This window comes from Magallana gigas, chromosome 7, assembly GCF_963853765.1.
Source record: "Magallana gigas chromosome 7, xbMagGiga1.1, whole genome shotgun sequence".
NCBI lineage: Eukaryota > Metazoa > Mollusca > Bivalvia > Ostreida > Ostreidae > Magallana > Magallana gigas.
In genome coordinates, this window is record NC_088859.1 from 6,172,870 (window position 1) to 6,185,046 (window position 12,177).

Below are 12,177 nucleotides of genomic sequence, written 5' to 3' on the forward strand. Positions count from 1 at the left end.
CCTTAAATTGCATTCTTTGATGTTAAGTCAGTATATAAGGGGGGTGGGGGTTCAAGTTTTGATAGCTTCCTTAAAAAAAATCAAGCAAATGTACTACTCTTTACTAAATTATCTTACATGTATATTAGATATAGCGTAGGTTTGCAGTCTCTCTCATTTTTAGTGTTTCAGTGTTTCAGTGTTGGTGGGGTTTTGTTTTTTTGTTTTTTTGTTTTTTTTTTTTGGGGGGGGGGTCGGGGATTTTTAAAGATATTTTCGTTTGGCCAATTTATTCTGGTTGTAATCATCTTATGGTGTACATACTTTTATTCTTTATTAAGAAGTTGTACGTTTATAATTACTGTATTACCGTTACCTGTTGTTTTATCAAGCTGTTTGTTTGGAGCAGGCACGTAGCATGGGGGGGGGGGGGGGGCTTGGCACCAACCCCTACTTTTGTCGCAGCAAAGATTTTTCTTACATTTACATATACAAGAATTCATGGAGTTGCCCCATTTTGAGTAAAAATAAGAAAATGGACAATGAAGTTGAAGCTATAGATGTATCGCGCTTCCCCCTCCCCCACCCACCTCTACCTCCCACGGATTAGGATTTTCATGATTTAGGGAAGTCCCTTCTTTTTTCTTCTTATCAAGATTTTTTGGATAAGTCTGTTCATTTGTCAAAAACGACGCCACGTGCTTTTTGGGTAATCTGGTTTCGATTGGACAAACATTATAATTAAATTAAAATATCGCCAACAGGGCTGCCCTAAACTGCTAAACAGCAATCTACATGTACTGTAGTGATCAGTTTAAAAATAAAGTTACAAACCGAAAACAAAAATCGAAATGAGAGTAAAGTTGGACAACAGGTGCCTGAGGACAGGATCGACCCCCCCCCCCCCCCCTCCCCCTTCCATTCTCCATTCCAAGTATCTAGACCCCGACACTATTACTACTTTTTCATTAAATTATCCTTTTACGACATATTTATAAACTAATTTATAAATTCATTGCACAAAATTCCTTATAACAAACATATTTAGAAAATCAGACCCTCTCATCATTTAAAGGAAAACGGAGTGAAGTCACGAGGGTCTAGATACTTGGGGGTGGGGGTGGAAGGTTGGATTGTCGGTCCTGTCCTCAGGCACCCGTGAGTCGGACCTGCTTTTGACCGCGTGGTATTTCAAATAGTCAGGTGAAATTTTCAAATGAGAATGATATAGTCATACACACAAAAGGTTTTCGTGTGTATGGTCATTTGATTTACGTAGGCGGGGGTTGGGGTATTCGCAATCGCATGCAAGCGGTAACAATATAATATCGTGTTGTGACGAAACCAAATCGTCGGTCCAGGTATGCTTTGACGCAAACGGGTATGATGGCCTGACGATTATCCTGATCTAAATAAACACCGAAGGCAAAAGATTTCGAAATAGAAAACCAACAATTATCATAATGTAAACAACCGTGTAGGGCGATTTGAACTCTTCTGTGATCATTTATTTTAGCGCACCTGTAAATCTAAAGCTTTTAAAAGCTTAGTTCGGCGGTCGAGGAAAAATAGATGCAGAATATAAATGTAATGTCAAAAAATGTTTATCGCAATTTTACATCTTTTTTTGAGTTTTCATTCTTCATGGATTTAAAGCGGAAATACAATGTACTTTTCTGCTGCAATAACAGGATCTGTAATGTAGATATCAATATTTTCGCCTTTGATTCAGAAGTGATTAAAGGTAGTAAATAGGAAATTAACAAGAAAATGTCCGATCTCACGCCGAGTGCAAAATAAAAGCATGTATTGTGAAGCATAGCAAATCTCAAATTGTGTCCAGCCGACCGCATTTAATCAAATTTTTAAGCCAATCGGGGCATACTTATATAAAAGTAATATCTGTCCTTATTTGTGTCATTTTTTTTTCGCTCGACTTGACGAGGTAATCGCTCATCACTAGATTGACGTTCGTCAATTGCCAGGGCCCCAGTCTTCGTTCATCTCCTGCCCTGGTGAACTAGAAATGCTCATACCTTGTCTGTCTACCTGACAATTTGCTCATCGCCAATAAAGGTAAGGCCGTTTAGATTATTTTTAATGTGATATGGTTTTTGGTGGATTTCTCTCGCTTAACGTCTTGGATATCAAACACTATACAAATAAGGACCGTTTCACTTTCCTTGGTGAAGCATGTCGGTGTTTTGGCTCGGTCATGTTGTATAGTGAAACATGGCAAATCCGAAAATATTTAAATTCAACGTGTAACACCGTGTTTCTAGAAAATGTCTCTGTGTGTAATTTTGCTGTTCATGACTTAGGATATGTATAAATCGGGACTACACAGAATATTAATCGTCAGTATATTATTTATTTATCATTTGTTTATAGCAGCCTGTACACGTCAGATTTTCAAACATTATGTTTCCATCAATATGATCGCCCTAGAGCGACAGCCTTGCTTTACACGGACTTTCTGCTTGTCTCGTATGCCATCTTGTCCTCTAACGCTTTGTCAGGCCGGAATATTCTAAGCGCGCCGAACTGTCAAAGTCATCAGAACTTTCATCTAATTCAAATTTAACATTCCTTTTAAGTAACATTATGTGGCATTGAAGGCAATTTTGTGACATTAATTACATTTAAATTAACCCCAAACCTGTAAATACGCATTAATAACTCTCTCTCTCTCTCTCTCATATATATATATATATATATATATATATATATATATATATATATATATATATATATATATATATATATATATATATATAATTTCCCAATACAACAAAAAATAAATCGGCACAGTTTTAAATAATTTAAAAATGATAAATATCCAGAATAAAATCACAAATTGATCCTATTAACCGCAAACGTTTTCGCCATTCGCCATTCGCGAAAACGTTTGCGGTTAATAGGATCAATTTGTGATTTTATTCTGGATATTTATCATTTTTAAATTATATATATATATATATATATATATATATATATATATATATATATATATATATATATATATTCTAGAGGACATAGACAACTATTGAAAATTAGGCAGTACAAATTGACATTTAAGAATTAAAGATAGAGGAAACTTTCAAAAAACGCTCATCAATCATCTCTGATGTAATTTTTCTCAATCATCCTCAAAATTATAAACCAAATGGATATCTTTTGAACTAGGACATGCTGCAATGCACGTAATTCTAAAGTCTAAAGGGAATTTCCACTTTCTTAGGTGTGATTTTTTGTTTAATTAGAGTTTATTTTATTTTTATTTTATTGTATATATATTAGATAACTTTGTGCTATATTATTGATACATGGTTTAGAAAATTCTCTTTTACTATCTGTTAGAAAACTTAACCAAAAAATACATGTTTAGTAGTAGTACCAGGTATACACATGCATTTTTCCAAAATTACAAGGAAGAAAGAACATAAGACTGATACTGGTAACCCTGAACCATAATAAATCTTACTCGGACATGTTGAGCGGCAGATACCTGTGCACTTGAGGCAGTTTATCATATGCAAAGTATGTAATTGACAGCTCTTAAAAATACACCTGCCTCGTACATTATAGGAAATGAGGATTATAATGAAAATACTTGTATTTTGGCCGTCGCTGATTAAGCACTAAAAACATGCAATATCACAAAGAGATAAGTGATGTAATTTATCATATCTTAAAAAAAAAATAGAACATAGGTCTTGTATATAGAGTGACCCACAACAGATGGAATCTTTGTGATAAATCAGAGCTAGACCCGTAAGCCGACCACAGCACTACCCCCCTCTCTCTCTCCCTCCCTCAAACATATTTTCATTAGCAATGAGTTAAATTGCTTACTACAGGGGCTCAGTTAATTGTTAATAAATTAGATGCAACTTAAAAGCAAAGTAGGTCATTGTTTTCGCTGTTTTATTGTTACTTTTGCTGACCTTTTAGGCGGTCAGCTGACCCAGAAGCAGTTACACTGGATGGGTTTGTTAAATGATGTCCTATATTGTATTCTTCCTGTTGACATTTTTGCACTGACTACCTGCATTCTTATTTACTTCCTTCTATGTTAGAAATAACTTTCATATGATTTAAGTGTTCCTCCAAAAAATACATGAATGGTTAATCGATATGACATCTGGGCCGCGTTCAAGATCGTAGCTGCTACGTAGGGCTACGTAGTTGAACGGTAAGCTAGCCTAGCCACTACGTAGACATTCGTAGCCTAAATATTTTATGCTAGGCATCAAATTCAAGATGGCGATCTTAGTTACCACTTTGTAACAAACACGAAATCAATTTATTTAGTGATATTTTATTCATCCATTAAGTTATAATAAATCTTAACCTGTATATTTCCGCTTGAAATGAACAAATTATATCGATGTAATTAGTCTTTAGTTGAATATTTCCAACTTCAAATTTGAGACCTAGCGGCTAACCTAGCAGTCCGTTCAATAGACCTAGAAATCTACGACCTAGTGGCTAGGCTAGCTGCTACGATCTTGAACGCAGCCCAGATATAACATAAAAAAATCTTTGTTTTGATCATACGCTATCGAATAAATCAAATAGATTGGAAATACGTTCTTGCAACTGAGTTCCTTTCCTTATACAAAGTATTTCTACATATATTGGCCACTTTTTAATGATTTTCCATATTTCAAAAACGATAAGTACGATTTTTTTTGCGTACCTAAATGAAACTAATTTGACTGACATCAACATTTTCAGCCTGATTTCTGCGTAGATGAACCATTATCAAGTTGTGTGATGTACAGGGTATTTTGATCTGTGTGCTGCTTTGTTCACCTTTGATTATGTATTTACATGTATTTATACAATGCCCATAAAGCATGTGGTTTTGAGCTAATAAGCTATACTATACTATTCCGCGTATAGCTCGACGACTGATACCCAAATTTTGGTTGACTATTAGAAACGCCTTACTGTATCTTTGTTTACATTAAAAATGGGAAATGAAATTTTGATCAAAATCGTGACCATGTCTCTTTAAATGTCTTTAAATTGTTGACTTTTAACAGGATAAAAATCTTCCTCTAGAAATGACGTTTAATTTTCATAATTTCATAATGGTGGTTGTTGTCTGTTTGTGTGTGTGTAGGGGGGGGGGTACGGGTCGATAAAACACATGTTTACGTAGCGCGTAAATAAAACCTGACAATGTTTTTTCACATTCTGACAATTTGAACCTCTCTCTCTCTCTCTCTCTCTCTCTCTCTCTCATAGATTCTAGAGGACATAGATATCTGTTTAAAAAAAATGAGAGAATTTCCGCAAATTATTTTTATTTCATTGTATATTAGTTTAATTATCAGCATGCTATATTATTGATATATGGTTTAGAAAAATCTTGTTTACCCTAGCATTTTCTCACAAACACAGTTTCATGAGCAATGCGATAGAAATCACTGAATTTTTAACTGTCTTCTGAAAAACGATGAAATTTAAATCCTAAACAATCTAAAGTTTGTCAAATTGCTCATTGAAGGGACACATTGCTAGTTGCTAATAAATCGGATACAATTTAGTAACAAAGTAAGTCATTGTTTTCGCTGTTTTATTGTTACTTTTGCTGACCTTTTAAGCGGTCAGCTGACTCAGAAGCAGTTACACTGGATGGGTTTGTTAAGAAATGATGTCCTATATTGTATTCTTCCTGTTTTAATTTTTGCACTGACTACCTGCATTCTTAATTACTTCCTTCTTTGTTACAAATTACTGTAATTACTAATATAATATTATTGTTTCTCAAAGAAAATTTAAAAATGGTGAATCAATATGGCGTAAGATATATAACAATAGGAAATATTTAGGTAAATAGTCTTTTTAACACAAGTGAACCCTTTTGAATGCCCCCCCCCCCCCCGTGCTATTAAAAGGATAACAGTTACTACAAATCTTCGCATGCCTAAAATGAAGCTAATATGAATACCAACATTATCAGTCTATTTTCTGCAATAGTTGAACCATTAGCAAGTTGTGGGGTTTTCAGGATAACGCGACATTTTGATGATAAAACATCTGGCGAACACCATACTTATTGTATTGATTGATCATCTATTGCAGTATAAAGGTGCATGCTTCTACAGATCAAGTCAAAGTACACTCAACACCCTTCTCCCCTCCTTACGTGCATGTTTTCACAAATGCTGCCTTATTTAAGTGTCTTCTAGATAAGCGTAATGCGTGTGTCTACGATTTTTTGTTTTCGGTTTGCTAACAAAGATAATATGTTTGAATTCTCTATCCCCCCAAAAAATCGCAAAAAATTCAAAATGCAAGAATAGATTAAGGATAGTACAGCTTTTGAAAAATCATAAGAAGGAATTTTATTCAAATGACAAATTGTAGCTCCTTTATTAATAATCTGACCCCCCCCCCCCCCTTCCTGAAAAAAATAATAGACCGCTACACCGCTATATATAATATACTACATATGTACATGTATATAGTAATAAAATCAGGCGATTATTATTCATAATTGCCTGATATATGTAGTTAATGAAAACATGAGATATATTTGATAAAGTAGGTTTGGAAATAAAGAAAACAATCTTTTTAATTTTCTGACACAATTTGATGGTCTTTGGGCTGTTTCCTTCACATTGCGATTAAAGATATGAAAATATTCAATTGACGTCACCGCGGTAAATGAATGAATGATACAATCAATATACCCATCGTTTTTAAAAATGTCATTAAATTGTTGATTTTTAGCGGGATAAAAATGACGTTTAATTTTAATAACGTTGAATGAGCGGCCGGGGGAGGGAGGGGGGAGGGGGGTGAGGGTTGATTTGAAACGATAATGCGTAAATATTTTTTTTTATTTAATTCACATCTCTCTCTCTCTCTCTCTCTCTCTCTCTCTCTCTTACATTTAGAACTTTGTTGTTAATAGACAGTAATAACGAGACTTTATTGGTGTTTAACCTGGGGGTAGGGACAGAGTTTTGCTAGGTTGCTCTCTCTGGCTTGGTGGGATCAGCTTGTCTTGTGGACCAGGAAGTCTCAGATTCTAGCGGAACAATACGAATCTCGAACTTTTCTTTATTTTTCGATTAAAAAAGAGGGAGTGGTTATAGAGCCAATCGTTTCCATTCTTTGTTGGTTTATAAACAACCCTCAGTGGCTGTAGCGATAAATACAGGTGTGTTGGTGTATTGATAGCAAACAGGTAAAACAGCGTTCATTGCACGACAGAGGGTGTAATTCAGAGGTAAGCTTTACCATTAGAGAATGTTATTACATAAAAATATCTATTTGTAATTTCTTAGATGTGCCGGTCTGTTAAATTTGCCTTCCTTACAGATTTATTAAGTTTTGCACATTTACATTTTAGGGGGAGTATTTCTTGTTATTTTTGCAGTGATCTTTATCATTTTTATTTTGAAAATGTTTACACTTGAGGTTTAAAAAAGTTTTGAAAAGTAAATAGTAGTATATGAATTCTGAAACTGCATTTAAATAATTTCTTTTCTCTCTTTCTTTGTTTTTTTTCTGTTTCTCTCTTCCGTTTTCTACCAGGTTTGTACTTAAGTACTTCAATTTAACCTTTAACCACACTAAGCTATTTGTGTAGCAGATCTCTTAAATAATATTCAAATCTTTGATACAAGGCTCTTGCCCTGAGACAAAGTCGCATTGTTTTAACAAAGGGTAAATGTGTGCCCGGTGGCAACCCCACACTGGTAATGTCTTCTGTTCATCAAAGAACGGGATTCTCTGTCTATTTTACATACACAATTTCGTTTCTGACTGACTGTCTTTACAAAAATCATTATGAGCCTCTCTCTCTCTCTCTCTCTCTCTCTCTCTCTCTCTCTCTCGTGGAATACAAACCTGACTGATTTGTCAAACATGCACATGTATGCCATGCAATCCTTTGCAATCTGTTTGATCCGTCTTAAAAACTGAGATAAATGTTTGAAAGTCTTAATGCATGAGTTATTAAATGATTATTTCAAAAGAAGGTGAAAAGAAAAAACAGGGATTTTGTAAAAAAAAAAAAAAAAAAAAAATGCAAATGTTGCTGAATTTACTGGTATACAAATGAAGAAAATTTGACCAAAATTGATTAAAACTGAAGATGATAGCAAAAATCCAGTTTTCGTATTTCTCATGCACTGAAAAAGCTTGCGTGCAGGAGTATTAATGTATATATGTATAATAAATAATTTTTGTATTTCAATTTTATTAAAATCATAATGAGTATAAATAAATCACAATGTTCTGTTTAATAAATACTCAATGGAACAATTATTGTCGTTCAAATAATGGTAAAAATCCGAAAAAAAGAATGGGGAAAATGATAAGAAAAAAGTATTAATTTTACAAACTATAAATTAAGGTGGCTCCTTAATTATTTGTTTATTAGAATAAAAAAATCTTATGTATGTATATAATCAGACTCAAATGGAATTAATAGAGTGTCTAGAGTTTAAACATTTAACAATATATGATAACCTCTACCTTTTCAATGGTCAGTTACTGTCGGTCATTCTTAATTTCATGGTTAACCAAGAGACAGCCGCCTGGAAGCAATTTCTGTATAGCGATCAAGGGAGGATAGTTCATGTTTTATTCTTGTAAAGCCATTTGATGGCTATTCTTTTTAGCTCACCTGAGCTGTCAACGGAATCATGCTTCTCTGATCTCCCGATGCCCGGCGTTCCGCTGTCGGCATCCGTCGCTTGTAAACATACACGTGTCTTTTCGACTTCTTCACTTGTTCTACATTGCTAATGTCATCGTTACGCGACCGGAAATTAAAAAATGATCAAAAATTATGATGGAGATATAAGGGTTACTGTGTAATAAATAAAAAGCGTTTGCCCCCCCCCCCCCAAAAAAAGGGAAAAAAACCCGTCTACAAGACCTACGGGTATTACACCAGAACTGAAATGAAAATAATCACAAGAAAGCTTTGTCCTATAAAGCAGATTCAGATTTTTTCGAACCGTAACTCTTGACCCACCAGAGGGTCAAATGTAAGATGCAAAGTTCTGCAAAGGAACAGGAAGAGAAAAGGTTTAATTTTGAAGGCTTACATTTCATAAAGGAATGTTTTAAAGAAAAAAAATCCTCTGAAGAACCACCGCTCCAGAATACCAACACGTTTATATCCTGTACATGTATATGAAAAAATATTTATAAAGTATAGAAACAACTATTTCTGAGAATTAACGATCGTTGAAAAATTCTGCTGTGAAATACTTGAGGATTTTTTTTCAGTAATCTTCCCAAACTACAAAAGTAGCTAAAATTTTTCTATATTAACGGCAATTGAATGGTGTAGTATTCGCAATCTGTGATCGTGTTTGGTTTTAGGTTTGTCAAAACTGTACATGTTTGAAGCCTAACAGGATTGAGCAATTATGGGATCGCAGTAGGCGTGCAAATTTCACGGGGCCGGGGTGTGGCCTCGCAAATTTCATTTGGAAAAAGGGTTACAAAAATGCAAAGTGTTACTTAGGTGAACTACGTGATCCATATGCCTCATTTTATATTATTTCTTGTTCATTATGGGTTTATTTATTTTTATTCAAATTTATCTCTTTTCAGATCTAAATGATTCCTTGCGAACCCAAAGCCCGGGTGGGAATTATCGGGTCTGGAAACTTCGCCCGTGCCCTCGCCAAAAGACTGACCAACGCCGGTTACCACGTGATCATTGGGACTCGTCGTCCACGCAGTTTGTCGGAAGTGGACTCCTGTCTCTGCAATGTCACTGTGACGTCACTGCAGGACTGCGTGAAACAAGTTCCCATTGTGTTTTTAGCCATACATTTTGAAAATTACAAAGATTGCCTGTCCAGTCACGAAGACCTTTTCACAGGCAAAGTTGTCGTCGATATCTCTAACAGACTGAAAGTCCCAAAGCACCGTTCCAATGCTGAATACCTCAGTTGTCTGCTGCCTAATGCCAATGTCGTCAAGGGATTCAACGTCATTTCGGCATACGCCATGGAAAATGAGTTTGCCGGAGGGAGCCATGAAGTTTTTATAGCAGGAGATGATCTTGCGGCCCGAGAAAAGGTCTGCGTTCTGGCCAGAGACATGGGTTTTGTCGCCAGCGACTGGGGTCTGCTACAGTCGGCAAGAAGAATCGAATCTTATCCACTGAAAATATTTCCTGGATGGAAATCTCCCATACTTTTCGCTGTAGCTATTTTCAACATATGGTTACTTTACATAGTCTTTATATACTTTGTCAAAACAACCGCGTATCGGTGGGATCAGATCTTTGTGAAAGTGTTGAACAAACCCCTCTGCATGACGGCAATAACTGTGTTTGCCTGTACATATCTACCAAGCTCGTTTGCCTGCGCCTTTCAGTTGTACTATGGCACGAAACATATACAATTTCCTGCCTGGCTAAACAGATGGCTACTGGCAAGGAAACAACTTGGTCTCATCGCCTTTATACTCGTGTGTGTCCACGTTATTATGTCTCTCCTGATTTTGAGTCCCACTTATCTAAGTTCGTGGTTTCAGTCAACGACCATTATTATTCCAGGAAACCGAACGGGCGACATAAAAATACCGATCAAAACCTGGATGGTATGGAAAGGCGAGGCTGCATGCTTGCTTGGAATTTTAGCTTTTGTTTGCATGTGTATCATTGCTGTCTCAACGTTTCCTTCTGTTACTAGAACTCTAAACTGGAGAGAGTGGAGATTCGTCCAATCACAACTTGGTCACGTGACTCTTTTTCTTTCCATTTGTCACGTGGTAGTAATGGGTGCTCCCGGTTGGGCCAAAGGAGGTCCGGTAAAAACCATTCAGTCTATAACATTTCTGAGTTTGATCATCCCCTTCATTACCCTCCTCTGCAAAATTATTTTCTCTTTTCCTTGCGTTGATAGACGTGTGCAGAAGATTCGTCGGGGGTGGGAAGCTTCGTATTCGAAATGTCGCTCCAAGTGCTCACAAAAACACGCCACGTTCGGCAAAGTTTACTCCAATCCGTTAGATAAAGATAACAGTTCTGAGGAGGATATGATGATGAGCCATCGCGAAGAAGATCTGGCTTGTGAATGTCAAGACACTTCCATTGTGTAAGGCACAACGAAGTTTTAACAATATCTGCTAAAACATCTATCACAGGGTAATCTAGGGCTTCAATTTTTATATTATGCTGGTTCATCTTTTAGACACGAGTCATGAATAGCAATGTTGATGCGTGAAATTCTCAAAACGTTATTTTGTTCACCAATTGTTTTGATATTTTGTAGTTTTATTTATACATACTTTGTTGAATCATTTTGATATCATTAATATGTAATTAATTCGCCAATAGACATTTATAACCAAATACTCAAACGTTTTCAAAAAACAAGACTCTTAAAATTCAAATGTTGGTTTCTTTTATATATTTTACAAACTCATCATGTACAAAATTACTTATAGAATATACACTTTTTAATTTATCCTTCATTATTTCTTCATTATGCTAATTGCTTATGTCAAAACTATACAGCCATCTTTTCTTGTAGTATCTTGTTGTTATCTTACCTTCAGTTATGACGAGTTCACTGTTTTGTTATGGTTGCATGTCGCTTGTTAAATATGACACCTGTCTATAAATTATTATTACATTGTTTTAACTGTTGCTTGTTTAATAGAATTAAAAAAACTATTCACCTATATCTGTTAGTTGTTATCTAGATCAATTAAAAGAAAAAGGACGGAGTCGAAAAGAGCTACATGCATTGTGAAACGTGCAATTCATAAATTCTGTTTCAATAGAACATGTTTGTCAAGGAAAAGAACAACATTCTTTTAATTGCTCATAAATTTGACAACACGTTTTTCCTCTTTCTTCCACCAAAGAAACCGGATAAATCACGTTCCATTGTGTGCATAAGAGAAGGGCAGAGATCTGGCGGCGTTCACAGTGTGATATTGTAGCTCATGTTCTAAAGTTTAAGGAGGCTGGGTGGTCAATATATCAGCCATTAGCTCTTCCTCAAATTTCTAGATATTATGTCTTGAGCTATAAACTATTATTTAGAAAAGAAAAGTCCATTTAGTTAACCTTTTAAATTTTGGGATTTTCCTATATCCTTAAAAAGAGCTCTCCCTTTAAAGGAGATCAATACAGTCTAAAAATGGTCACGGCCATCGAGGCCTCTTATTTAATCTGGAAACGAAGAGACACCGCGA

The 12,177-nt window shown here is 35.4% G+C and overlaps 1 protein-coding gene across 3 annotated transcripts; it reads left to right on the top strand.

Moving 5' to 3' along the window:
• Positions 1-1,422: 1,422 nt before the first annotated feature.
• Positions 1,423-11,660, top strand: LOC105319284 (metalloreductase STEAP4). 3 transcript variants are annotated; one of them, XM_011416759.4, is made up of 2 exons: positions 1,423-2,055; positions 9,574-11,660. In XM_011416759.4, the coding sequence occupies exon 2, from the start codon at positions 9,580-9,582 to the stop codon at positions 11,071-11,073; it is 1,494 nt and encodes a 497-aa protein (XP_011415061.3). In that variant the 5' UTR covers positions 1,423-2,055; positions 9,574-9,579; the 3' UTR covers positions 11,074-11,660. The 3 variants fall into 3 exon arrangements, with proteins under 3 accessions (XP_011415061.3, XP_011415063.3, XP_011415062.3); XM_011416761.4 differs by lacking the exon at positions 1,423-2,055 and adding an exon at positions 2,180-2,336; XM_011416760.4 differs by lacking the exon at positions 1,423-2,055 and adding an exon at positions 7,019-7,228.
• Positions 11,661-12,177: the final 517 nt, after the last annotated feature.